General features: G+C 37.1%; 1 protein-coding gene across 2 annotated transcripts in view; it reads left to right on the plus strand.

Moving 5' to 3' along the window:
* Positions 1-25,863, plus strand: part of CSMD3 (CUB and Sushi multiple domains 3) — a 581,291-nt gene that overhangs the window by 532,374 nt on the left and 23,054 nt on the right. For both annotated transcript variants that reach the window (XM_077782368.1, XM_021546425.3), the window contains exons 59-64: positions 342-518; positions 3,704-3,883; positions 7,529-7,702; positions 14,132-14,305; positions 14,561-14,634; positions 22,726-22,837. In XM_077782368.1, the coding sequence (XP_077638494.1) occupies positions 342-518; positions 3,704-3,883; positions 7,529-7,702; positions 14,132-14,305; positions 14,561-14,634; positions 22,726-22,837 (891 nt within the window). The remainder of the gene's footprint in view (positions 1-341; positions 519-3,703; positions 3,884-7,528; positions 7,703-14,131; positions 14,306-14,560; positions 14,635-22,725; positions 22,838-25,863) is intronic.

The following is a 25,863-nucleotide window of genomic DNA, read 5'->3' on the forward strand; positions in this document are numbered from 1 at the left end:
TCTACAAATACAATTGTAGATCATTTTTTTTTTTTTTTTAGAATTGGAAGGGAGTTTTTTCTGAAGCTGAACTATCTTTTCACTAATGAAGATTATAAAGCTAAATTTGTATGTTTTGTTTCTCTACAAACCAAAAGGGGAAAAAATAGTAAATCATGCACACAGTTTTTACTGTACAATGTGCCTGATCAGTAAGTGGTGAAACTTACATTTTTAAGGACAACAGAATGGATTTCTACCAAGTAACACTGGTGGAAGAAGGATTGTTCCTGCTCCAACTTTACCCATTTCAGAAATCATCTTTACTACATTTTGAAAATATTCTATATTTTCCTTTATAGCTGTGCAGTGTGGTAATCCAGGAACAACTGCTAATGGAAAAGTACTTCGTATTGATGGAACTACATTCTCTAATTCAGTAATTTATTCATGCATGGAAGGATATATACTTTCTGGATCATCTGTAAGACAATGCACTGCCAATGGAACATGGTCTGGATCCTTGCCAAACTGCACAAGTAAGACACATTTCTAATGAAGTCTTTGGTTTTCCTCTCCTCTGAAAGTAATAAATAAAATAAAATATAGAAGTCTCATGCCAATAAATTTTCAGCTTTTTCTTGCACTATTTCCTACATAATTTTGTACGCTAAATACTTAAAAAATTTCTAATGCTATGCAAATGTGAAGAACATGTTTTTTGAAGGCAGAGTGTAGTAAAAAGTATAGACTGATGTTTCAGTTTAAGGGTTGCATGATCTACCTACTTTAAATCTTTACTAGTATATATAGTCAATCTTGTTTATGTTTTGTGGTATGATATAGCCAGAGATTTTTATATTTTTAATTGCTTTACTTAATCTTGAAAAATTAGCAGTATATTTTTCTGTTCTTCCAGAGAGTAGAAAATAAAAACCTTGTAATGAACACTTGAGGATTCTTTTCATAGTGACTCCAAGGTCAAAACTGTTGTCCCATTTTGACATATCATCTTCTGTTCGGCCTCTTCATTAACCTTAACACTCCTTTGGCTACCCAACTAACAGAAGCTATATAACATTCATAATGAGCATTTTGAAACACTTTATTTTCAAGCCCATCTGTTCCATCTTTATTACATGTCCTAGTTCATATTTTAGCAGTAATTATGAAAATTTTACATTTATGTGATGCATGAGACTGCCTATCATTTTGAAGAAACATATCCTCATCAGCGTTATAGCAAACTGTATTTTAAACTTTGAACACACTTGTAGCAACACAAAGAGAAGCCAAAAGCTAGATCATAAAACTTCTTGTGTTTTTAAATCCACCTTTAATGGATTTTTGCAGTCATAAATCCTGAGAGAGAGCCCAGTGTTTTTCTTTATTTATTATTTTAAAAATTAGAATGAGAACCAGATTAATTGTACCAAAGGTAAAGGTGGTTTGTGATGTCAACTGCATCTATATTTCTTTCTTGTATTTTAGAATAACGTTTTACTGAAATACATGCCAAAACAGTCTTCTCAAGACACATTGCTCAGGTAGAAACATGGGATTTTAACTTGAGATATGTTTACAGAGGAAGTATGATAGTAAAACAAAGAGAAGGCGATTCAGGATATATCACTTTTGTTTAGTCAATGTGTTATCAAAATTTAGAGTGTTTAGAGCTGAAACTGTGAGAAGATAATAGTGTGGATAAGTTTATAATCCTTTACAGGCTGGGAACCCTGGGCAGTGTACTATCAAACAGGACTGACACGTGTGCAACGTCACGCAGACCTAGATCAAGATAGACCTAGATAGCAAGCAAGCTATTTTAGAATTTACTTAGAAAGAAACAATGCTACCATTTCTGCATCCAGAAACAACATTCTCATGAGATCTTCTTGTTGCACTGCTCAGGAGGAAGCATGGCCGAGCAGTCAGCAAGGTGCAATCACTGAGTGCCTGCAGTGCCCTGTTGCCTGGAGCTGGCTGAGGCTGTGCCCAGACAAGGGTTCTGTGTGGCACAGCTCAGCTCTGAAGGCCACCCTGGCTGTGCAGCACAGCCCTGGGGCTCCCCACCTCCACTCTGCTGGGATTCACTGGCTCTCAACAGGAAATGCCCTTCTGGTCAGCATCACTGCAACAGTTTAAGATGTTTTTGCCTAAAATAGTGACTTGAGTGAAGGTGGTCCAACTTAAATTAAATAAACATTGGAGGAAAAAAAGAAAAAGAATTGTATTTATATTTTAATTCAGTCAAAACAATAGTATATCTGTAAAAATATTGAGGATTATTTCAGTAAAATTTACACATTAAGTATAGTAAATGGAATATTTTAAATAATAAAGTTTTAGAATATTTGAATGTATGTGTGTAAATAAGACAAACAGTTCTATCTTTCCAAGTTCTATGTTATTGAAAACTGACCAGGAAAAATCTATGGCTTTTTAATTTTCAAAAAATTTGAATTACTCTGTTACCAGGTAAACTAAAATCTCCAGTTTTCTTTATCAGTACATTAGCTACCTTTACAGTAGTCCGAAAAACCCTGTGGTATGTTTTCTAGTCTCTTCTGTAGCCATACAGTGATTGCATGGGACATTTAAAGATTTGATATATGCTGTGTAATTAGTATCTGCTCACTCAGAACATGGTAAACTGTAGAGAAGCTCTATTATATATATCTTAGATTCTCAGGTCATGGATTTTTGTGATTTTGGAGATCCAGATCCAGAAAGAGTGACATTCACATCAGCCATACTTTGGCATTGTTTTTAGTGGCCAGGATGTGTACTCTGCCCAGAAAACTGCTTCTCACACTTTTCCAGAAGAAATAGCAATTATCTAGGGTGATTTTCAAGTGTACTATAAACATGGGATGCTGTATTTCATATGAACTAGATTTTTCCCCTTTTCCCTTTTTTAGCATTGCCACTAGTGTACTCTAGACTTCTTACTCTAAAAACTGTTCCAGAAATTGATAGATCCAGTTGACCAGATCTGAGGGAAACTTACCTGTTTTAACAAAATTCTCAGATTACAATGATATAAAACTTTTTACTGACTCCTTATAAGTATTTTATTTCATTAGGAAATTAAATTATCTCCTGACACTAGAAATCATAAAAGGTTTTACAACCACTCCCACATATTAAAGTACTATAGACCTAGTTTTTATGTAAGCCATAGCCTGTGTTTGGGGGTCGCCTGAATATTCTCACCTGTTTAGTAGCAACTATGTGAGCATTTATAAAGTGGGAGGCTTTTGCAGGCATACATTTTAAATTTTCCAGATTTTGTTTTCTTTCAGGATACCATAGAAGAGTAAAGTAAGTAATGGGCATCTACTTTTTTTTAACAATGAAACGGAATTGATATGAAAATTTTAGCATACCAAAGGGTAGTAGTGGCATATGTATTATTTCTTGCCTTTTTTCTTTTTCATATTGTACTCTTGAAATTTTGTCAATCAAAAACTCTACAGTCCTTTATACTACTGTTGAACTAAAGTATTAATGTTCTTCAAATATAACTGTTATATAGCTCCACATACGTTTGACAGCTAATTAGGATGACATCTTTATGTTCTCATGGTGAAGATAAGATTTATGTTACTTTTTTCTTCTTTTTTTCCCCAATCAATGCCTAGTTTTGTCATGTTTTTTTCCCTCACATATAGATAAATCTCACTTAGATTTTAAAATATGTTCCTCAACTATTTACTTGCAGTTATCAGTTGTGGAGATCCAGGAGTCCCAGCCAATGGCATGAGATATGGTGATGATTATGTTGTTGGACAAAATGTTACTTATATGTGCCAACCCGGTTATACAATGGAAGCAAATAGCTCCTTAATTCGCACTTGTACTAGCAATGGCACGTGGAGCGGAGCAATCCCAACTTGCAAAGGTACAACATTTATTTTGCTTGTCAACTATTTCTTGCATGACATTTATGTATACTGTCTGTTGCAAATTGTGTATTTCCACAGAAATTAAAACTTTTAGTATGAATATATTGAATTGATTTCTTTGGCTGCAGAAACAATGACTTCGTCCTTTGCTTCTTTTCTCTTTTATATTCCTACAAAAACAATATATTTAACAGTTTTTTTATAGTTCTGTAGAATACTTTATTACCTTGCTGTTTAGATTTGTTAATTGCAGTTACATGTTATGAGAAAGTAACCATATTTAAGTCCCTGCTTTTACAAACAGAACACTCAAACATGTAAAAGACATCTCTGGGAAAGATCGAAATATATACAAACTGAACTTTGTCAAAGGCAAATTCATCTGAATTACTCTGTCTATAACACTAAATATTTTTTTTCCTGACCCCTCCTTCATTAGACGGGCACCTTTAAGCATCACTTTGCTACCAAAATACTAAATCCTTCTTTCAAATTTCCCAATAAAGATTTTTCTGCTTCATGTTATTTTCTCTATTGTGGAAGTCTAAAGGATTAATCTCAAAAGTTATTTCTTCTTTCTCTTCTTCATATTGCATACCTGATTTTTATGGGTTTTCTGTTTATTGGGGTTTTTTGTTATAGATGGGTCTGGGGTTTTTAATGTACCTTATTAAAATTGTAACAGCAAAAAATATGAACATATGAATGACAAACTTATCTGTCTGATCAAAAATATTTTCTCTGAGAAACTCACTTGCTCAACCCTAAAACAAATTCTCTCTAGAGTAATTTTTCTCTCTCCTTGATACTACATCTGTAGAAAAACAGCATTACCATTTGGTGTTTTCTTTCTAGGTTCACACTAAGTCAGTCTGATCTCTATTCTTTCAAAACTCAGTTAGCTACCTTTGTACCACTTTTTCTTATCCATCTTCCTTCTGTTTCATTTTAAGGAAGCAAATAACATACTTGCTAAGCAGCACGCATTTTCCTCTCATGAATTCATTTGTCAAACTAGATCAAATTAATTTCAAATCTCCACCATATTTGCAGTTTCTTTTCTTGCTGAACACAGTTTCCCCAATATCTTACCAAGTCCAGTTTAATTATAATTCACTTTTGACAGCATCAATTTTTAAGATGTATTCCAGACACATTCTTAAGAATTAAATCCTTAAGACATTTCAAGCACTGAAACCCTCTTGACATTTCACTTTTTTTTCTATTTGCTCATAGAGAGCCTCAGTTTCAATTAAAAAATTATTTTAAGAACTGAAGAATGGACATAGTGATCATATTGACCATGAGTCTGTCTGTCTCCAAGAGTGGATGTAAGCCAACAGCTAAAAGATCATAAGACAGAACAAGTGTTTTTTGATAAAAATTTCTCAGCCTCAAATTCTTATGGTCTTCAGGACATCTAACTGGGACCAGGAGATCTAACTCTGATTTGACTCAAGCAGAATCATACAAAGAAAGAATTTTACTGTAAATTTTAACTTTGAGGTTTTTGAGTCTTTCTGGTTTTAGGTCATACATATTTAAGGCTTGTATAAATGCTAATAAATAATCCTGTGAAGAATCTTTAGTGTTCTCAGAATTTCATTCTACCTTACATTAGTTTGTGTAGGTACAGTAGGCAAGCTAATAATGTAATTAAAATACTGTATAATATGCAGTACTGTAAAATTTATAACAATTAGTTTTTACTGTCAGAGTAAAATGTCAGGGTCCTTTTGTTACTATTTAGTAAAAATAATTGGAAAATGAACTGGGCAGAAAACACATGCATAATTGTCACTGTGCCATTGAAAGAGAAGATATAAATATTGCTCTGCTATGCCAAATTGGAAAAGATGCATGTTCATCTGCAATTAAATATTCAAATATTTTAACATTGTCTTTTTTGCAGACTACATTTGTAATATACTTGTAGTTCTTAAACTGAGAAGGTTGTGGTACATATTTATGTCTAAGTCTCTGACCAAAATAGAGAAGCATTCTGGCTTGTGTCTGGTATTGTTTGGTTTTCCTTTTCTCACCCTAAAATTCTGATGTTACATCTTTTTTTTTCTACTTCTTCTATTCTTTCCCAATTATCCACCAATATTTCCTCCCTTATTAGTCAGCTCAGAAGCTGAATATACACACCATTTTAAAAGGACTATTTGTGAAGCTCTTGGAAAATGAAGACAATTCGGCTACTTAGAGCACTTATTTTGAATTACTTCTTTAAAACATCATAGAAGTGTGACAAAAACTATTATGTCCTTTTCTAGAACAAAACTAAGGTCCCAAAATCTAGATTTGATTTACTGATTGGCAAAGAATTATTTGATACTAGTATTCTCAACCAACCATGAATGCTGTTGTAAGGGATTTTATTGCCTACATAACTGAAATTCTCTCAGTGAAGAGAATAATAAGAATGTCAAAATGGCACATAGTGAACCCTATATGGTGCATAGTGAATGCAGGTTGCATTCAAATACATATTACTCATCACCTAGTACCTCTGAATTCTTTTAAGCCTTCAAAATGACAACTGTTTTAAACATTAGTTTAAAGGTTATAGATGCAGCATTTAACTTTCTCCATTGTTGTCTCCTGTGTATTCTCTGCTCAATTTTTAGTCACCACATCTTCTCATTTATCCCAACTGGCTTTACCAGAATAAATTGTATTAGATTTTTTCCTTTCTTTCTCTTTTCTAGCACAGTTTACCCTTTTGTCTATGGCATTCATTCTATCAACTTGGTCTAAATTTCATCCTTTCCCTTTTTAGTTCAAGTTTTTTTTCATCTAATTTCCTTAATACTTTTTCCCTTTAATTAAGAGTTGTCTGTTACTACACTACTATTCAGTGAATAACAGTATTATTATTATCATAACAATTGTATCTCTATTTGTACTGCCTTCCTGTACTGTTTTTCAGTCCTCTTGCCTACAACCAAATAGAAGATGTTTCTATTTTTTCCTAGGAGACCTGGCAATTACAAAATATATCGAAATACTTCTTGTTGGCCCTATTAGAGGTAGAATGCTAACAGTTTCAAGGAATTGCAAATCCTTACATTTTGTTCCTATTGCTGGCAACTAGATGCTTTTTGGTGGTGAACTATTCACAAAGCAAATAGTAATCAAACTGTGCTGCTTAGAAACAGGCTTTCAAGTAATATTTTGGAACAGTTGTCCTGGAATTTTATCCCTATGAATTACATCTAGCAAATATCTAAGTTGGTCAACAGAAAGAAAATATTTTATTATTATAACACTAATAAAATTATTGCACTCTATGTTGTCTTAACAGACAAAAAATTGTAGTATATTACCAGACATATCTTAAACGCTGTACGCGTCGTAGTTTCCATACTGATTTTTAGGTAGTCTTCCTATTTGGTTTGATGCAGCATCCTGGTTTATTTAAGATACTTCATCAATCATCCACTGCCTCCTAAATGAAGGAAACCAGACATATTAACTTCAGGAAATGTAGCAAGACTATAGTGAGAAAGATAGCATGCCCTGACTGTATTGTCCTCTAAAAAAAGGTGAAATTAGTCCATATGGTTCTTCTAGTAATTGTGTACACCAGGGATATTTACAGCATCTGGGCCTAATTATTTTGAATATTATTGCAGCTGTTACCTGCCCAACTCCTCCGCAGATATCTAATGGAAGGTTGGAAGGAACAAACTTGGACTGGGGATTTAGCATTAGCTATGTCTGCTCTCCAGGATATGAACTCTCTTTCCCTGCTGTTTTGACTTGCGTTGGGAATGGAACATGGAGTGGTGAAGTACCTCAGTGTTTACGTATGTATTCACATCATAGTCTGTATTTTGTTGTTCAACTATTATGGTTTTTCCCTCTTTAAAGTTTTCACTTTTTTTCCCCTCCCTCCCCCAGTAGCTCAATTAATTTCACAGCTGGGGCAATAACAATTCTTATAAAAAATTCTAAAATTTTCAAAGATTTTAATGTTTCTAGTAGATTGAGAAAGTCATGGGTCATCTGTAAACCCTATGTGAGCATATATGAATCCTTAGACACAAACTAAAAAAAAAATATTGCAGGCAATGTGTACAACAGAATCCAAGGTAAATCAAGATTAAAACATGCTGTCTTGCTGTCTTGTTTTCAGATCCAGCTACATATGTAATAGGGTAACTTTCATTATAATCCCTTTTATTACCTCATCCTCATCCAATACTTCCTGTGATGTCACAGAGAAATTTTTCTGGCTGTTATGTTGACTAGGCCCTGGATGATTCTGTGACAATTACCTATTTTTCACCCTGCACTAAATTAACCAATATATTGTATGCAGTAAATTTTATTAAACTGAAAGTTATAAATAACATTGATGGACTTTTGCATTGCTACAAATTTCATTACAGTATCCAATCCCATTCATTAAAAGTGATTGTGATTCTTCTGAGAAATATTAGATTGATTGTACTGAAGAAGGAGGTTTTGTAGTTATTTGAAGAATAATTATACCACTCTGTAATGGCCTTCAAAAAGGAGTCTAACTGGAAGAGATCATATCTTATTCATGGCTCTGAAATTTAATTTGAACTTGCCAAGTAGCTATGCTTGCCAGGTAGCTTGCAAAATGTTGCAAAATGCACTTCTCTGTTCTTTTATTATTTTTTTTTTCATTTTTCATCTCTCCCTGTCAAAAATTTTCTCCATTTTGGCTATATCCCAGTACCATGAAAGCATATATAGATCATCTTTTATTTTCCTTTTTTTCCAATTATATTCTCATATCATCAACAATTTCTGACTGCTGCTGAGACTCTGTGTGCCAGAGGTGGAACATGAAAGGCATTTTTTCTGGAAGAAAAAGAACAAGACCACTATTTGTTGCTTAAATTCTCTATGTAGAGCTCTGTTAGAGTCCACTATACTGTGAATATCAGAGACTATGAAAAATTATTTTCATGATTTGTTCTTGATTGAAAAATTGTGTCCTTTATTAATTTTTGGATACCACAAGCTATTTATGATTTTTAAAGTTGGAATACTCAATACTACAGTATACTTTGAAAAGTGGACTCTACCTTTAAATCTTTTTTAAAGGTATATTTAGCAGAGAATGCAGCTTCTTGGGAATTAAAGGCTATTTCATGCAAATTATATTAACTGAAAGTTGTTGATGTTCAATGTTTATCCATTGGCTTGCAAGAGAAAACAATTGGCAGCCAGTTCTTGTTGAAGAGTTTAAGCTAGTTGCCATCTGGCAGAAATGAGGGGGAGCTGGTAAAAGTCATTCTCAATGAGCAGTTCCTGACATCAGAAATGTATTTCCTAGCTTGGTTCCATAGAGCTGGTAGCTAAAGATATACAAGGTACAGTTATGACATAGAATAAGTATTCAGAATGGAATATGACCATGTCCTTGGTTGAGTATTTGTCATCTATGACCCAGTAAATTTGTTTGCTTAATTACTCATGCAGTAATTTCAGTACTGCTGGTTTTATGTTTGGCAAGAGATGGCAAAAATCTAGACCTATGCCAAAAAAATCCTAACTGCAGATATAACTTCAAATCATAGAATTATCACAGAATATAATGAATTGGAAGAGGCCCATAAAGATCATTGAAGTTCAGCTGCTAGCCTAGCACAGAACAACCCAAAGAGATGTATCCATGTGCCTGAGAGCATTGTCCAAAGATTTCTCAAAACCTGTCAGGCTTGGTACTGTGATCACTTCCCTGAGCCTGTTCCAGTGTCCAACCATGCTCTGGGTGAAAAAACTTTTCTTGACCTTCATGTCATTCCCTTGGGTCTTGTCACTGTTTACCACACAGAAGGGATCACTGCTTGTTGTTTTATGTTGGCTCATGAAGAACCTGAAGATCTCAATGACATCTCGCTCCAGTCTCTTCTCTTCTAGGCTGAACAAATCAAGTTACCTCAGATACTCCTCATGTGGCTTCCTCTCAAGGCCCTTCACTATCTTTGTTGCCCTCTTTTGCATACTCTCTAATAGTTTTACATCCTTATATTGTGTCACCCAAAACTTCACAAAACATTCAAGGCAAGGCTGCCCCAGTGCAGAGCAGAGTGGGACATTCTCCTCCCTGGCCTAGTTGGCAATGCTGTGCCTGAAACCCCCAGGACATGGTTGGCCCTCCTGGCTGCCAGGGACTGCTGGATCATATTCAACTTGTCACCAAGCAGGGCCTTCAGGTCTCTTTCTGCAGTGCTGCTCTCCAGCAGTGTTTTCCTATTCTGGATGTACATCTACGGCTGTCCCATCCCAGGTGCAGTGTTCTTGTTAAACCTCATATTATTGGTGATTGCCCAGTCCTCTTATCTGTCTGCATTTTTTTTTTATATGGCACAGATGCCTTCAAGCGAGTAAAGAGGTTCTCCCAGTTTAGTGTCACCAGCAAACACACTCAGTATACCTTTGAGTCTAGGTATTTTAGGATTCTTCTGGACCTGTTTGTACCAGCTGTGTGGTATTCACAGTTAGCATCTGGCAGCTTGAAGTCCCCCAAATGGAAAACAGAAATTGATTTAGAGGTCTCCATTAGTTAATTGAAGAATAATTTGCCAGTGGCAACATCCTGACTGTTGTAGACAGTCCTATAGCAGACCCCCATAACAACATCTGCTTTGTTTGTGTGTCCCTTAATCCTTACCAAAGGCTCATAATGTGCCATAATGGCTTGGTTTTGGCCAGGACAGGGTTAATTTTTTGCAGTAGCTGGGAGGGGGCAGGGCTTAGTCACAGGTGGTATTCTGTAACACCTCACATCACTGCCAGGTATGGGGGAAAGGACTCCTGCTTCTGAGGAGAAATGTGGTCCTTCCAGTCAGAAAAACATGACTGTGGTCAAGTCAGATTGGGTTCTGCAGTAAATATTTTGCAAGTAAATCACCCTCTCTTTTGTACACTTCTGTAATTAATATCCTTGCTGTTTGTTTTCTTATCTCATTGCTGTTGCCAGTAAATTGTTCTTATCTCAACCCACAGTCTCTGCCTTTTGTGTCCCCAGCCTGACACAGACCAAGAGGAGTAAAAGAGAGCAGCAGGGTGCTTTTGGGGAATCATGGCGGGCAACCCTGAATTGGGAAGTACCATTGCTAAACCAGGACACATAACAAACACCAAGCTCTGACACCCCTCTCCCCTGCCTCATCGCCCACGGCACATTCCCTGCTTATCCCTCCTGAAGAATGTGCAACCCTCCATACTGGCCCACCAGTCACAAGACTGATCCCACCAGCTCTTGCTTGTGCCAAGGATGTCATATTTCATGGACTGAGTCAAGACTTCTAGGTCTTCATGGAGAAGACTGAAGGATCTCACTAGTACTAAAACTGTGGCATGCCTTCCCATTGCTTATCACGGATGAACCTGATTTTGTCCCTTTCCCTCTTCCAGTGTAGATTAAAACCCTACTGGTCAGCCCTTCTAACTCCTGCACAAAAAAACATTTTTGTCTTCTGAGAACAGAGTCTTCTGACTGCCATTGAATAGCAGTTGATCCAATGTTGTATAGACGAGAATATGATCAAAACCCTCAAAGTTCCTCAGACACCATCCTCAGAGCCATCTGTTGATCAGTTGGGTCTGCCTGTTCCTTTTGGTATTCTTCCCTAAAACTGAAAGGATCGACAGAAACACCACATGTCCTCCTGATCCTTCAAACAATTGCACTAAGGCCTGAAATCTCTTTTGGTTACCCTTGGACTTCTCTTTGCTACCTCATTGCTGTGGCTGCAAAGAACAGCAGACAATAATTGCAGGATTGTATCAGACTAGAGTTTTCTAGTAGTGTCCCAGGCTCCAGAGAGGCAGCAGGTTTCTCTGTGAGTAAGGTCCAGTTGGTATATTGAGTCCTCAGGTTACCTCAGAGGGGTTCACCTGTGGAAACCACCATTCTTTTTATTTGACAGAGGTGGTCATGATGCAGGGGGTAGGTTATTTTGCCCTCCAATTCCAGAAGGGCCTTAATCTCCATCTTAAACTGTCAGTCCATGTAGTTCTAATGCCTCATACCCATTGTATTAGGGCACCTGGGAAGATGAGGCAGGCTGGATTTGCCTATCCCTGCAAGTAGTAACCTACTTCCATTTCCCTTCCTCTCTTAGATCCCCTCCTTCTGTCTGGTGGTGAGAGGGTAGGGGATCCTTTGTTTTGTGTGTCATAGTTGGCTGGTATATTTATCTCAGAGGTGGTAGAATGTGATACCACAAGTCAATCTCCTTGTCTGATGCTCCTCAGCCCGAATGCCTTCTCAAGAAGCTCAGTCACCAGGCTGAGCATCTCCTCTACCAGGGCATGTCTCGGACAGGTGTGCTCACTGCTGCCATCAGACATTGACAAGAAATGCGCTGTTAATCAGTTAACTTTCTTGTAAGAATGAAACTAACCTCACAGTCTCAGTGCTCTCAGAGTCCTTAGGAAAATATTTCCATTGAGAATGGAAACACTCATAAAACTTCCAGTTCACTTCAACTTCAGTTTGTTCTGTAGTCACCTGTTCTAGTATCAGAGGGAAACTGCTGTGTTTTATCATGATGCCTGGTTTCCATACTTACTGATATAAGAGGAAGATATTCAGTAGATATTCAATGACTAGGTCAGCTTGAATGACAACTAAGTGGTGGAGTCGACTTAGGTTTAGAAAAAAAGAATAAATTTACCAAAACTTCATTTTTAAATGTGAGAATTGTTTTACCTTTCAGAGTTGTTACTTTGTTGGTCCAAAGAACTGTTAGGAGACAATTTCAAATTCCTGTGTTAAAAATTTTAAGTGTTTCATGTATTTTCAAATTAAGACAGCATTTTCTAGTGAAAGTATAACAACCATGAACTGTCATTCACAAATGAAGTACACTGTGTGTACGCTATGTGTCACTATCCCCAATCCATAGATCTTTTCAGAATTTGGCCCAGAATTCTGCACACAGTCCCCTGTCACCTAAAGTGTTGAAATTGCATATATTTATGGTATGTTGCAGATTTAGCCCTTTTTCTTCACCAGTGTGGGTAGGCATAGATTTCCCATACAGTCAGTGTCTGAAGAAAGAAGCAGAGAGCAGGAATATTTCATGTGAGAATGTCCTTTGGAAAGCTTGAAACATGGGTGACAAAGAAACATTACAAATGTATTTTGAAGATTTCTGTTTGAGAGTTGTAATTTATGTTTGTAGATGAGAAAGATGGAGCACCAAATTCCACTGTCTATACAGCTAATCTATTTAGAAACATTATTGAACATGCACAGGTTAGGCTGTTTTATTATTACTATTATTATTCTTACACTATTTTCTGTTTGATATGAAATTAGACTACACAATACTGGAATTCATGATGTGTCAAGGAATAATATAGTCTGATGACATAGGGTTTGCCATAGCTGATTTAATTTCCTGGGTCAGTTATTCAAAATCCAGCTTTTGACATTATTCAATACTTCATTTTGCAGAAGGCCAGTAAATTTGCTAACAGTGCATTTACTCAGTTATGACATGCTATAGACATAAGGAATACTTAGGTGATAGGAATAAGGTTAAAAAATCCATTTAAGAACAGATTTTTATGAGTGAAATTTATCCTGTCTAAAGCAGTTTATGAGTATCTGACTTCTAGATTACTACAGAAGTTTCTTTTTTTTTTTTTTTTTTTTTTGGTATTTCATTATTTTCTGTTCTAACTTTCAAGTATTGTACTTCCATACATACCAAATCTTACCTTTCAATGAAGGATGAGGAAGCAGGACTTTATGACTCCTAAAATCTATCTGCTAAATCCTTTAATCATACATAAATGTTGAGCAATGGGTAGGTGGCAAGAAAGCCACCTTTCCCTTGTAGGGGACAAGGGAAGAATGACATGAAGATTTGATACACTCATGGATCGCTCTCTATAAATTTGCAAATTGATGTGGTTTGGGGCATGGAGGAATTGTGAATATTTGGACTTTAATAAAATAAGTTGACAATTTGATTTCTTAAGTGTGAGGTACTGATCAAGCACACTATATAGTCATTTTGAACTATCAGAACTAGTACAATCTAGCAGACTAAATATTATATATCTAGTCTCTCTGATTTCCTATTAAATGCTTCCATATTTGATTCATGTTTAATAAAATAAATGCAAAATTTGTAGTAATTTCTTCACTTAGTTCAGTTAAGTTTTGGGTTTGGTTTTGGTTTTTTTTTTTTTTTAATAAATGCCACATTCAATTTCTATCATGTCTTTTTTTACAGCAAAGTTTTGTGGTGACCCTGGAGTACCTGCTCAAGGGAAAAGAGAAGGAAAAAGCTTCATCTATCAGTCAGAAGTTTCTTTCAGCTGCAACCCTCCTTTTATTTTGGTTGGCTCTAGCACCAGGATTTGCCAAGCAGATGGAACATGGAGTGGTTCTTCTCCTCGATGCATAGGTATGATTATGCCCATGAATTGAAATTTATTTTAATGCTTATTATTCCTCTTCTTGCTAAGTCAGTCTAGGATTTTTCCATTATTTTGAATTATCTTGGTGTTATTACACCCTCTAAGAATCAAATCACTTCATTTTTGTCTTTGTGATTGGCTTATTGCATGTTGCTGAAAAAGCTTAATTTTGTCATATAATCATATGTTTAATTAAAATACTGTAATTTGTTTTGTCTTTCATATATTGCAATTTTTTTTAGAACCTACTCGCACAGCATGTGAAAATCCAGGAGTCCCAAGGCACGGGTCACAAAATAACACATTTGGCTATCAGGTAGAGTATACTTTTTTATTAAATTGCATAAATATTTAAATATTCTATATTACCTCAAAGTCTAGAAACATCTGATTAGAGGTTCAGAGACTGCTTCTGTAAGAGTTGTTTGCTCTGTTTCCTTATTTCTAGCTGTTGGATTACACTAACCCTGTGTCCCTATCAGCAATGCACTACATAAAAAATTTGTGATCAAGTTCCACTTGATTTCACTTTGAAGGCTTTCAGTATCTCCTGCCAATATATAAGTGCTTCCCACAATTTATTAAATAGGCTTTTTTTCTCCTCAAAAGTGTGTATACTGTGTGTCAAACTGCTAGTGTAGAGATACTCTAAAAAAACAGGCCTTTTTTCTTGAAAAAAAATCTGTTTGGAAACACAAATGAATTACAGAGTCCCAGACCTATTAGGAGAACTTCTAGTCCACTCCCCCTTCTCAAAACAGGGTCAGCTAGAACAGGTTTATGAGGGCTGTCTCCAGGTGGTTTTGAATATTTGCAGAGATGGAGACTCAACAGTACCTCTGGGCATCCTGTTCCAAACTGATCACCCATACAGTGAAAATGAACACTTTTTTCTTAGTTTTAAAGAAAATTTCCTTTGTTTCAATTTATACTTGCTTTTTTTTGCTGTGTCTCTGGGCACCACTGAAGAATATCTGCTTCTGCTGCTTGTCCTGCCCCAAGTTTTTTGGTTTTTTTTGCAGGCTGGATAACCCCAGGTCTTTCAGCTACTCCTTGTATTTCAGATGCTATAGTCCCTTAATCAATTTTGTGGTCCATCACTGGACCAAGTATAGTATTGTCCTTGTCTCTGTTGCACTGGTGAGCCCAGCACTGGATCCACTTGTGACTTGTGACTTGTGACTGGGGCTAGCAGAGGAGAAGCACCTTCCTTGACCTGTTTTCACTTCTCTGCCTGATGCTTCCCTGGAGACTGTTGACCACATTTTCTATAAGGCTGTGTTGTAGCAAATGGTGCTTACATATGTTTCTGTTGGAAAAAGAATTGTGAAACTGAAAATTATTTTGAACTGCTGATTTTCTGATTCACACAAAACACTTATGTCAGTGAGATGTTTTCATGAGAGAATGGTTTAGAGATGCAAATACCTTATAGTTTGCTAGGAATCCTGTGAAAAGAGAGCCTAATCTATCCCGTGACATCTGTGTTTGATGTCAGGGCTGAAAGCTCCAGGCACATGAAGAGGGATAAACAGAAGTCCCTAGCAGCTCCACAGCTGTATGGGGTCTCTGCAGTTTGCTGTACTTGCAAGAATGGGCTAGGTGAAATTTGAACAAATTTGCAAAATTAAATTAGTTTTTAAAAGCAAATTGTAGCTATAGACTTTTAAAATTTCATGGTCAGAAATTTCTTTGGTTTATAATTTTGGTGGCCTTTATACAGTACTACTCTGGCTTGGTTTTTAGCAATATTTGGGTTTTCAGATTGTGCTAGATTACGATCATATGCAAGTGATATTAAAATCGTCTAAGTTTTCTCTAGAAACTGAAAGTGCAGCTTTGTGCCAAGATAGGATAAGTAGGGGCAGACCTTGGGCTAACTTTGTTTAGTTATAATACAATATTATCCTAGAGGACAACTCTTTATTCAACTATGTATCAAAGAAATAATTTATTAGGCCTTTGTTATAATTTCATTATCACAGTTTTACATATTAATGAGCTTTCATTATAGAAGGTAAGATAGTCTCTCATTTGTGCTGTAGTTGTTGTGAGTAAAATATCACTCACAGCTAGCATGGAACTGTAAAAATATCAAGTAAAATATCAATTAACAAATCATTAATAAAATAAGTGTAAATGCTGGCAAAGTTTCCAACCCTGTAAATTCTAAAAAAAAAAAAAAAAAAATTGTAAACAGCTATGTGGTTAGTAGCCAGTGTTTAAGGTGTATGTGCTATAGTCTCCTTACCCAGCCAGAAACTTATTCTCATTTTCATACAATGAATTTGATTTCATGTAGTAACTAATGTACAACTTGTGGTTACTCTAAGTATAGTTGCTTAGTTAAAACATAGCAGGGTAGAAGTATCAGTCATACAGATGAAGCTGAGCTTAGTTCTTGATTGGGTAGAAATAACTGTGAAAATTATTAGTTCTAGATAAGTTATTGTCTGTAGATCCCAGAAAGAAATTTTGCATTATACAATATATATACAATATATATATTGTATAATGTTATGACTCCTTTAAAACCACAAAAATATTCTTAATTAATGGATATTATGCTATAATTAGCTTCCTGTGTGAATGGAATAATAGGTATTTTTGCTTCTATCCATAGCAGGGAGGGAAAGAATAATTATAAATTGTTCCAAAATACAGATGTGAGTTTTTTATTTTGTTTTATTTGGGTTTTGTTTCTTTGTTTTAACTCAGATACTTTATATTTAAACTAATATTAGTAGAGTAACATAATTGACTTAATTGTCAAGGTTTACATTTATTTCTCTGTCTCATGAAAAATACCAAGCTATAGCCTCACACTTAGAATTCAAGTGTTCATGTATGGAATCCTGTTTCAAGTACTTTTCCTCAAATGACACTACTTCTTCTTTTATCTGACAAAAATCACTCACTGAGACTTGCTTTTCACAACACTGATGTCAAGTTATGAGCTTCCACAGAACCATTGCTTTGTTCCTGTTTTTGCCCCTACTTTTGATTATCTGTTTTTCTATCTCATTGATTGCACTGAAAATTTAGGCAAACACAACATAATTCTAGGCTTGACTAAAAGGCATATTCAAACCTGACCTCCTGGAACCTGACTAAGAAAAGCACCAATATCACCACATCACATTTGAATGATGTTGCAACTATTAAAAAAGAGCTTTGTAAAAAAAGAGGCAACATAATTTTGCATGGACTTTATTGTTCAGTATTGAATTCTTCAGGCAGAAGCAGATTAGTTTCTTATGTGCTTAAATAACATCAAAATAGCAGTTTAATGCTACTTGGATATCTGGCATGACATGGAAATGAATAGCATCATCTGCTTTAATTGTTATGAATACATTAATCTAGGATGTTTACCTTTCATCTGAGTCATTTTTATTTAACAGATCTACTTCAGCAGTATGTTACAATGGAGACAAAATAACTTTAGAACTTAGTGAATACTGACTTTGTCTGTAATCTGGAAAATAAATCACTCCTTGGAAAGAAATTGTGGGGTTTGAAATACTTCTTCAGCTGTATTGCTAGGTAAAGAAAAGTGCTTACAGCACTTCCACCATAAGCTATTGTAACACAAGATACTATTCAATTAAAGAAACAGTTTAGAACTCCTTAGATCAGTCAGTCAAATATATAAGATTTACTACTTCTCATACTTTTCCAACATGTTTTGCAGAAATCCAGCTATCTTCCCTTGTATTGAGGCCTAAACTGAGCCAAAGAGCAGTCTTAATTTAAAAAGGAAAATAGGCACAATGCACTAGTGATAGCCCTCTGCTAGCTCTTGGGTTCTATTTCATGAAATTCTATATGAAACTTGATCTGCAGATGTTGAGCACCCTTGCAAATAATCTTCTTCTGTGAATGTAATGTTGATTAAATTGTAAGATGAAGTTCCAAGAGAAGTGCTCTATTACCACAATATAGCTCTCTCCATTAGCACAGTTGGCACCACCACTGCATCAATGAAAATTAATTTAAGCCATATCAGACATCATGTATTTTCCTGCTTCTCATTGTCCTGAGGTCTCTGGTGTCAGTGTGTTAGTGTCACAATTGGAGTGCTTCAGTGGCATGAATATGATTTTATGATTTTTCTTTTTCTTTTTTTAGTCTCTGTCATTTGCGTTTCACCTGAGGTTATCTATGTTTCTAACACACTTTTACACCACTCACACTACAGCTCATTACTATACACATGTATTTCAATCTGTACTATAAGGTACATTTCACCTGTGTTATATAGTTGTTCTTTTTTACCTCTGATATCTGATCCTGTCCAGGCCTGTATGTCTTCAAGGGTAAGTTATTCACAACAACAGGATCTCCAGTGCTAAGACTGTGTTGTATCTTTTGTCATAGTCACACTGTAGTCTTCCTCATAGCATCCTGCTCTCTGCATTTCTCAAGGGCTTTGCTGTCGTTCCAGCACCAGGCCTATATTTCTTTGTATCTCATCACATTAGTGGGAAATATATCATTCTGCACATACTAGTTTCTTTTTTTCTGCTATAGATATAAATCTGTGATTGTACCATACAAAGATAAAGAAGGGCATAAAACCTGATACCTACCTGATCCAGGAAATTTAAATTTTACAGCTAAAGCAAGTTTAGAAACAAAACAAAACCAAAACAAACACAAAACTCCAGGCAGCTCAAGACTCTTTCAGACAAAGAAAGCCTGTCAAGCTTCTGCCCAGCAGTCTAGCAAACTCAAAATCTTCTTATAAGGGCAATAATTTATTAGTGGGTTACCAAACTACAGATATAGTGAAGACTTAATGACGCATGTTTTTATTCACTTAAACTGTGATGCTAAAAGTTATTGAAGATAAACAACTGTCATTCCCTTAGCTTCTCAATTCTTCAGCACAAATTACTGGTGATAGAGAAATTTATTAGAGTGTCTTCATGTTCTTTAGTGAACTGAAATCTAAGAAAAAGATTGACTGTAGAGTAACTCATGAGATTTAAAAGTATCTTCCATTCTTACAAAAAATATAAGAAATAAGAAGGATAATAACTTATTATTTTTATAATTGTTATACATTACTTTCATCTTATTTGGTGAAAAAAATGTATAGTACTTTATAAATAGATGCAGGTTGATATTTATGCATTTTATTATCAGATTTATGCATTTTCTTCTCAGATTATCCTGTTAGAAAATAACAAATATACACTCGTGAGGTTTAGCAGAAAAAAAAAGTAAAAAAGAAAAAAAAAGTTAATTATTATGTTAATTTGGGGAATATCCCAGCTATAACTGACACTATAGAAAAGTCAGCTACAGGACAAACATCAAGCACTACTTTTTTTATTAGATGCAAACACTGTTGCCCAGAATCCTAATGCTTTTTCTTGAGCTGTAGAATAAAACATAGAACAAGCCTGAGCATGTCAAGACTGGGAGTTTTTCAGCATAGAATACTGTATTGTAGCGCCATCTGGTGCCTCTGACGCAAGAATATTGTAAAATAGATTACGAAACTTTTTAAAATTACTTTTATTTGTTTAATAATTACTATATATATCCTATATAATTAATATAATACTTTTATTGCATATTAATTTTAATATTAGTTTCATTTATTTGTAATCTTGAACAGCATGGCAGTACTTCTTATATATCTTCATCCCTTGGGAAACTGTTACATTTTTGATGCTGCTTTGGTGCTTACATATATAAAAGTTGTGTTTCTTGTGAAACCATGTGAAACCATAAAATCATGTCATGGTTTGGGTTGAAAGCTACCTTCAAGATAATCTAGTTTCATCCCCCCCTGCCATGCACAGGGACACCTTTCAGTATACCAGGTTGCTTAGAGCCCCATCCAGTCTAGCCTTGAACACAGACAGATATGAGGCATCAGCAGTTTCTCTGGGCAACTTGTCCTAGTCTCTCACCACCCTCACAACAAAGAAATTCTTGCTAGTATCTAGTCTAAACCTACTCTCTTCTGAATCTATTTCCTCTTGTCTGATCACTACATGTGTCTGTAAACAGTCCCTCACCAGGTTTCTTGTAGGCTCCCTTCAGTTACTGGAAGGCCACAATTAGGTCAGAGTGAAACCTTCTTTCCTGGCTTAACAAGCACAGTTCTCTCAGCCTTTCCTCACAGGAGGATCCCTCAGAACATTTTGGTAGCCCTTCTGTGCATTTCCTCCAACAAGTCCATGGGTTTCTTGTGTCAAGACACTCCAAGTGGGACACAGGACTGTGTGTGTGATCTCACCAGAAGAGAGTAGAGGGAAAGAATCACTTCCCTCAACCTACTGCCCCACGCTGCTTTTGGTGCCTCCCTTGATTCAACTGGCTTCTTGGGCTGCAAGTGCACATTGCTGTCTAATGTCCAGCCTCCCATCCCCCAGAACCCCCAAGTCCTTCTCAGCAGGGCTGCTCTTGATCTGCTCATATCCCAGCACGACCCTTCTATAAGGTGTAGTGCAGCACCTTGAACTTGTTCTTACTAAACTTCAGGATGTTCTCATGGGCCACTTCTCAATCTTGTCCAGGTCCCTCTGGATGGATCTCATCCTTCAAATGTGTCACACACACCACTCAGCTTGGTGTCATTTGTGAATTTGCTGAGAATGCACTCAATCCCTTCACCTGTGTTGTTAAGGAAGATATTAAATAACACTGGTTCCAGTACTGAACCCTGAGTGACACCATATGTCATTGATGTCCACTGGGATTCTGAGACATTGACCACTACCCTCTGGATGTGACTGTCCTGTTACTTTCTTATCCATCTAACAGTCCACTGATTAATCAATCTTTGTCCAATTTAGAGAGAAGGATGTTTTGGGGGATTCTTGTGAAAGGCTTTACAGAAGTTAAGAGAAACAATATCTGTAGTGCTTCCCTTGTCCACTGATGTGATAATATGAACACATGTTAAGGCTAGCACTTTTTAAAAGTAATGTATTGATGGTGATTGTTTTAACTAAGATCTTTACCATGAAATAAAAAAAAGCTTCTATAGCTACTTGGTGCAATTTCTAAAACTTGTAGTACTTTACTACTTTGTGCTTAATCATGCAAGTGATTTAGTGTATTTCCTTCAAATCTTTTAAAAGTAATTACATAGTCCAGTGAACACAGAAAAGAGCAAAATAAAGATGAATTTTAAATCACATCCTGTGTTGATGAGCTACTATCCATAGTTCATGAGTTATTATTAAATTTCATTCTGATGAGAAAATTGAGCTGAAATAGAATAGTACTATAAAGTTTCAAATGAATACTTGTAGCAGTGAAATGCTGTTTTGCAGTACTAAACTATCAAGAAATAATCCACATTTTACCTTTGAGCATCAGTCTGAATCAAGTGCTACATTTGTAAGCAAAATAATTAAAAAATCATACCCAAACCAGAACTATAAATGTTCTGTCACAGACAGTTTAACATTTTCTACTTTTTGTTTAAACATGAGTTGATAAATATATTAATACAGGTCACTGCAGAACAGTAGATATGATCTATGCACCTTAATATTTGAGTTAAGCACTCACACTATGTAATACATTACTCTCTGAATGATGTACTTTTAATATAATTTCCTCACTTTTGGCAAAAACTAAGGATTATTTGCATTTTCATCAATTTCACCATGACTGGACATGCTGAACAAGTTATTCCATTTTATGTTTGTGTAGAAACTGTAAGAATTCTATTTTCTTTTTTATGCAAAACATACTCATAATAAGAATAATAATTAAAAGCGAATCTCAGATGAATTGCTATTGTAAATTGTAATGTAATTGTGTTCCAGTTTCTATTATCAAAGTGGTATGAAGAGCTGTTATTCTTTACCTCCTCTCATCAAAAAACAAAATTAAAATATCATAGGAACATTCTGAAGCATTCCAGTGTTGTTGACCAGTCCCTTCTATTCTAATCAAATATTTCTCATTATAACCTGTAAATATATCCAGTATTTCCCAAGGGGGATCTAGTTCAGCAAAAGTCCAGCGGAATCTAATACCCATTTCAGTTCTGAGACTTCCCTTGTTTGTGGCAATTTTGTCCAACTGGCTCTCCTTTGGCCCAGAGTGGGGAAGGCACCATAAGCTTTGTTTCCAAACTCACAGTTCATCAACTGTTCCAGGCCCAAAGCAACACACTAGAGAGACCGCAGAAGATGAGGATTCGATTTTCTTCCATGATGGATCTAATTTTGGGGGGAGAGTAATTCTTCTGAGAGTGAAGCAGTTTTTTATTTCATATCAAATTGTTCTGTGAAATTAATTTACTTTCCATAGAAAGAGAATCACAACTTATCAAGTCTGCATTATGTGAAGGAGTAATCAAATTTAGGAAAAAAACCCCAGCTTGATAGTTGCTTATAACAATATTACTGTGTTTTCTACTTTTCAACAGGTGGGAAATGTTGTTCAATTTCAGTGTAAAAAAGGACACCTGCTCCATGGTTCAACAACACGTACTTGCCTTCCTGATCTTACATGGAGTGGCATCCAGCCAGAATGTATACGTAAGAAATTATAATTTTTTTCCTTCCTCAATTTTTTAATCTAGATTATTTAGCTGCAGTAATATTGTCATAAAGTTAATCTGTATGAATTTATTATCTGAAAGTTAGCAGAAATCTGCATTACTATCTTACAGCAGCTAGTAATCTGATTCTGAGTGAATTTTTGTATAACAATAGAACTAAAAAAAAAGCGCTAAAATAGATACATCTTCATCCAAAGTCAATTTCTATCTAAAAGCATACAACGCTTCCAACTCAGAGAGGAGATGGTGAGAATAGGACATATCAGAAGACCCTATTCTAAAATACACTGGAAAGCATATAATTCAAATCAGTTCTAGTAAAGAGTTTGAACTGTTTCCCAGTCAAGGAGTCTGCCGCGCTCCCGCCCCAGACCCTCGATCTCTCTAGCCCCGGCTAGCTCTCCTTGGGGCGAGAGTGGGCAGTGGAGGCGCCCTCCGCTGCTCCTTAGTAGGGTTTGGAGGACGCCTTTGTGGGTCCCTGGGAAGGCGCTGGCAAGCCTCGTCAGTATGAAGGAAAGGCGGATCCAGTTGGGGGCTGAATCTCCTTTATTGAGGGCCAACGGGGCCAAACACACAGAAGTGGTGCCAGCCAACTGGAACGATTGGGAGGGGTCTGACACCAAGTTATATGGTCTCTGGGAGGGGAAAACCTTGGGGGAAGGATATTGAGGAACCAATGAGGTGAGGGAAAGGGAGTGGCTCCGGGATGGGGTGATCTGGCCTGGTCCAATGGGGTTGGGGAATGGGAGTGGCCCCAGGCCCTCGCCCAATCACTCGGTGCCCTAAGGAGAAGTTTCTGGATAGAGGGGAAGGAACACCGAGTGACGGACAAGGCACCTGGGAGGGGATAGGGGAGTGACTCAGCACTTTCCAGGTTGATGGATGGGTACTGGAAAGGCGGGAAGGGAGGACCAGGCGGGAAAACAGAACAAAAGGATGTACCAACTGGGTAATAGGGGGAAACCGGGACAAACCATTGGGGAAATACAACTATAAAGAACCGTACATAAAATATAAAGAAAACGCACTACCACATCTCCCCCTTTTTTGTTTAAAAAGAAAAGAACGGGAGGAGAGTAAAAATAAGTCTTTTAACTAGGGGTTTCACAGTCTCCGGGCTCGTCTTCGAACCATATGCTTTCCCCCTCGGAGGGATTTTTTTCTTGTTGTTCTTCTTTGTTGAGGGGTTTAAGTTCATATGGCTCGGCCAGCGTGGCGTGATTGATGTTGATAGTGGAGTTAAGGGCTTTCATTAACAGTCTCTTAATCACACCAAAGCCGATGATAAAGGCAACGAGCCCCAGCAGCAGCATCAATCCAGTTTGCATAATAGATTTGATCCACCCGGAAAGTCCCCATCCTTCTAAAAGAGAGTCCAACCACCCTGCAGTTTCCTTTTTTAGATGATGGATCATGTCCTGCATTTTAGTGATGGAGGTGCGGACATCTTCGGCTCTGGAACTCAAATTCATACAACACAGGCCAGCAAATTCTTTACATTTATGATTATGTAATAACAAAAGGAAATCAATTGCGGCTCGGTTTTGAAGGGTTGCCTGTCTCGTGACTTCCTCATCTGTTAGGAGGTTGCTTAGGGCAGTTGATGTAAGGTTGGCTTGCTTAGCTACCCAGCATTCAAGGCCGGCCAATTCATTGAATGCTTGAGCGATTCCTATCCATGGTAAAAATGCAATGGTAGCAACGCTCTTTGCTTTTGTCCAATGGGTGACTTCATCATTACAGTTTTCGTCCCAATCAGTGAGTCCAGTATCTCTCTTTTGGCGAGTCAATTGACCTGTCTGATTTAGCTGTTTCCAATGCGCTATATGGGTTTTATTGGGAGTAAACAAGCTCAACTGCCCGAATGCGCATGGCCCTCCGACTAGGTGAGGGGGGATGCCTGCCCAAGCCCGATTTCCACAAATTAAAAACACACCTTTAGGAAGGGAATGGGGCTTGTTGTCAGGGGTTGAAAAGTCTGAGATATAGATTACCTTTTTGCACCAATTTTTATCCTGGTATTCTGTGATTGTTTGTTTGATTATTCTTTTGGGATGGACATATGGGTTATAATCAAGGAAACGGAAGCAGGTATAGGCCAGGGAAGAGCCGAGTAGTTCAAGTTCCTCGGGCTCTTTTGCCATAACCGGGAAGGTTCTGACCCACGCCCTCCATGCATCTGGTGGGTCTAGGGGTTGGGAGATAAAGGGATTGGTGTCATTTTTTATACGGAGGACGGAGGAGTTTAAAGGGAGGGTAAAAGGAAACTTAACTATAGGATATGGGATCCCCACGAGACAGGACAGAAAGGGATTGGCAGCGGAAGTGGTTGACAAACATAAATGGTCTTGATTAAGGGATTTTGCAAGGGTGGTCCAAACATTTGCTGGCGGCTGTGGTACGATCCAGGCTTGCAGGGGTCTCAAGGCGATGATGAGGCCGAGAAGGATGAGGCTCAGAGATGACATCGTGCCGGGTGGTCTTTTGGCGGAGTGCGTGTCTGGGGAGTAACTGAAATATAAATTAATACTCGAAATCGGGGAGGTTTAGGTGGGAAAGGAACAGAGATTCCCAGGAGCCACGGGAAGGAGAGGAGGAGTTGGGTAAAGGGAACTGGGGGTCGGGTGAGAGGGACCTCCTCCGCCGTCGGAGGGCGGCGTGCCCAACCTGAGGACTGATCGGTTCGTGTTTTTGGATCTTGGGGACATACGGCCGGACGAATTTGGAAGGGACCCACCTCAGGCCTGAGGGCGTGGATACGCAAGCGTATCCCCGTCCCCAGGTGACTAAGTCATAGGGTCCCTCCAGCCGCCAGGTCTCAGGGTCTTTAATGAGAACTGGCGGCCTTTCCCTGACCTGGCTCTGTTCTGAGGAGTTGAAATGCCTCACGATGGGAGGGTTGAGGCATTCAAAAGAACAATTAAGGAAATTTAAGGTAAAAAGGGCCCGTGACAGTTGAACCTGGGGGGACTCATTTTTCGATGCTGAGCGCTGTTGTTTTAG

The sequence above is a fragment of the Lonchura striata genome, chromosome 1 (assembly GCF_046129695.1).
Source record: "Lonchura striata isolate bLonStr1 chromosome 1, bLonStr1.mat, whole genome shotgun sequence".
Lineage (NCBI taxonomy): Eukaryota > Metazoa > Chordata > Aves > Passeriformes > Estrildidae > Lonchura > Lonchura striata.